The sequence below is a fragment of the Triticum dicoccoides genome, chromosome 1A (assembly GCF_002162155.2).
Source record: "Triticum dicoccoides isolate Atlit2015 ecotype Zavitan chromosome 1A, WEW_v2.0, whole genome shotgun sequence".
Lineage (NCBI taxonomy): Eukaryota > Viridiplantae > Streptophyta > Magnoliopsida > Poales > Poaceae > Triticum > Triticum dicoccoides.
Window position 1 is genome coordinate 18,898,704 of NC_041380.1, and position 2,007 is coordinate 18,900,710.

The following is a 2,007-nucleotide window of genomic DNA, read 5'->3' on the forward strand; positions in this document are numbered from 1 at the left end:
AATTATTTATTTTCTAATTAATGTGATTGAGTGATTTAAGGTAAGGTTAATTAATTTAACTTTAATCTTTAGAGAATGTTCGTGATTGATTCTACATTACTAAATAACTTGCGCCAGTATGAAAAGTTCTGATCTGTTCAGATTTCTTTCGTTGTGTGAGAGGGTGACACGAAAATAAACCGATGAAGTGGGGAGAGGAGACGAAAAAAATCTACGAAAAAACCCAGCAAAAATGGGAGGAGGTACCAAAAATTTGATACAATCAAGTGAGATAAACAATTCCATTTCATTTCATCTCTCAAACCAAACACCAAAGTATGTTTCTCACTCGATTGCTCCTACCAAACACAAAGACAAAACCGACCGCTAGAACGGAACCGTGACATTCCGTTCCACTTTGTTCCCAAACCTGATGGGCCGTAACTGAGGTAACAGCATCAGGGCCTCGGCCCTGTAATGTCCTCTAAGCCCTTTTATATATCTGCTTGCATCACGGCCCATGGGCCATAACTGGGTACCCACTTGGCCACTTCCTTCTCCTCTCGGCTCGGCGGTCGCCTCCGCCCCACTCTTCCCCCACTTCTCCGAAAAAGCCGAATCATGGACACCACCGGCGCCGCAGCCGCCGCCGCCGGCGGAGGCGGAGGCAGCGAGGAGGAGGACCAGGCCCGCCTGGCCGCCATCACCGACAACCTCAAGGCCCGTGACTCGTACGCGCTCCGCCCCTCTCCCCCTCCCCCTCCCCCTCCCTCCCACCTCCCCGCCCCTCTCGATTAGCTCCTCTAATGGCGTCGCTTGCCCGTCGCGCAGGATCCGGCTATATACCTGGCTCTCGCACCGGTGCTTCTCCGACTGCGTCACCACCTTCTACCGCAAGACGCTGGGCAAGCGCGAGGGGGACTGCGTCCGCGCCTGCGTCCGCAAGTACCAGCTCGCCACCGCCGCGTCCGCCGCCCGCTTCAACAAGCTCGCCGACCCCTCCGCCGCCGCCGACGACGACGACGAGGATGACTGATCCGTGCGGCCCTGTGCTCCACTCCACTGTCGGCTGGGGGAACTTTTTTGCCTGCTCTGGTTAGTCTTCTGCAGTTTGAGTTCTGATGATGTAGTGCTTGTGTTACCCTGAAGAAACACCAATAGTGACAGGCTAGAAGAACCACGGAATCTGAATTTCTGAACCGATTGATTGCGTCTGTATCGAACCACACCATGGATTCGGAACTTGGGTGGATGCAAACATGAATGGTTTCCATGCTTTACAAACTTAGTATCGGTGAATGTTTCACTGAATGTTATGCATTTTCTTGTCTGATTGAAATGTATTACTTCCATGTGTCAATTCAGAATTCAGAATGTGCATTGACGAAAACCTGAATTCTTGGTGCCATTTCATGCTTCATTCTCTGCATACATGTTGAGGATTTCCCCCTTTTTTGTCGCATACCCGGGTATATGGTCAAATCAACAATGATCCATGATGTTGATTTGAAGTTTGTCTAGATTCAATTTCCTCTCCAAAAGTAGACTGCATCTTTTGCCATCATATGCCAAACTTGAATCTCCAGGTCACATGATAAGTATATCGTCTACAACAATGTGTCTAGTCAACAACTCAACATCACTGCAATCAAGAGCATGTCCTTTTGTTTTCATAGCCTGTTACAGCCAGTACTAAACTCTGAATTTATGATATATCTCTGCCTCAAGTGATAGGATCTGAACTTTCCCTCAAAATAAGAGTTTAGAGAAACTTCAGATGACGAGACAACAAATGATTTGTTCAATAAATATGGTTCAGCAGAGTAATGTAGCAAAGGACAAATGTATCTGATGTGAATACAACCAAGATATCAGACAAAAAAGTGTAGGAGAACCTCATGTATTCAGTGATTGCACATCTGCACTCTGTATAATTTGTATACGAAACAGAAAATGTTGTCCTAGAAGATTATCCACTCTAAACAGTAAACACACTGATTGTTCTGTTTAAAGATTTTTTTTTGGGTG

The 2,007-nt window shown here is 46.7% G+C and overlaps 1 protein-coding gene across 1 annotated transcript; it reads left to right on the forward strand.

The window, feature by feature from the left end:
• Nucleotides 1-525: 525 nt before the first annotated feature.
• LOC119351159 (mitochondrial import inner membrane translocase subunit Tim9-like) lies at nt 526-1,369 on the forward strand. The gene is made up of 2 exons (XM_037618598.1): nt 526-710; nt 811-1,369. Exons 1-2 carry the CDS (start codon nt 601-603, stop codon nt 1,013-1,015), a joined length of 315 nt encoding a protein of 104 aa, XP_037474495.1. The 5' UTR covers nt 526-600; the 3' UTR covers nt 1,016-1,369.
• Nucleotides 1,370-2,007: the final 638 nt, after the last annotated feature.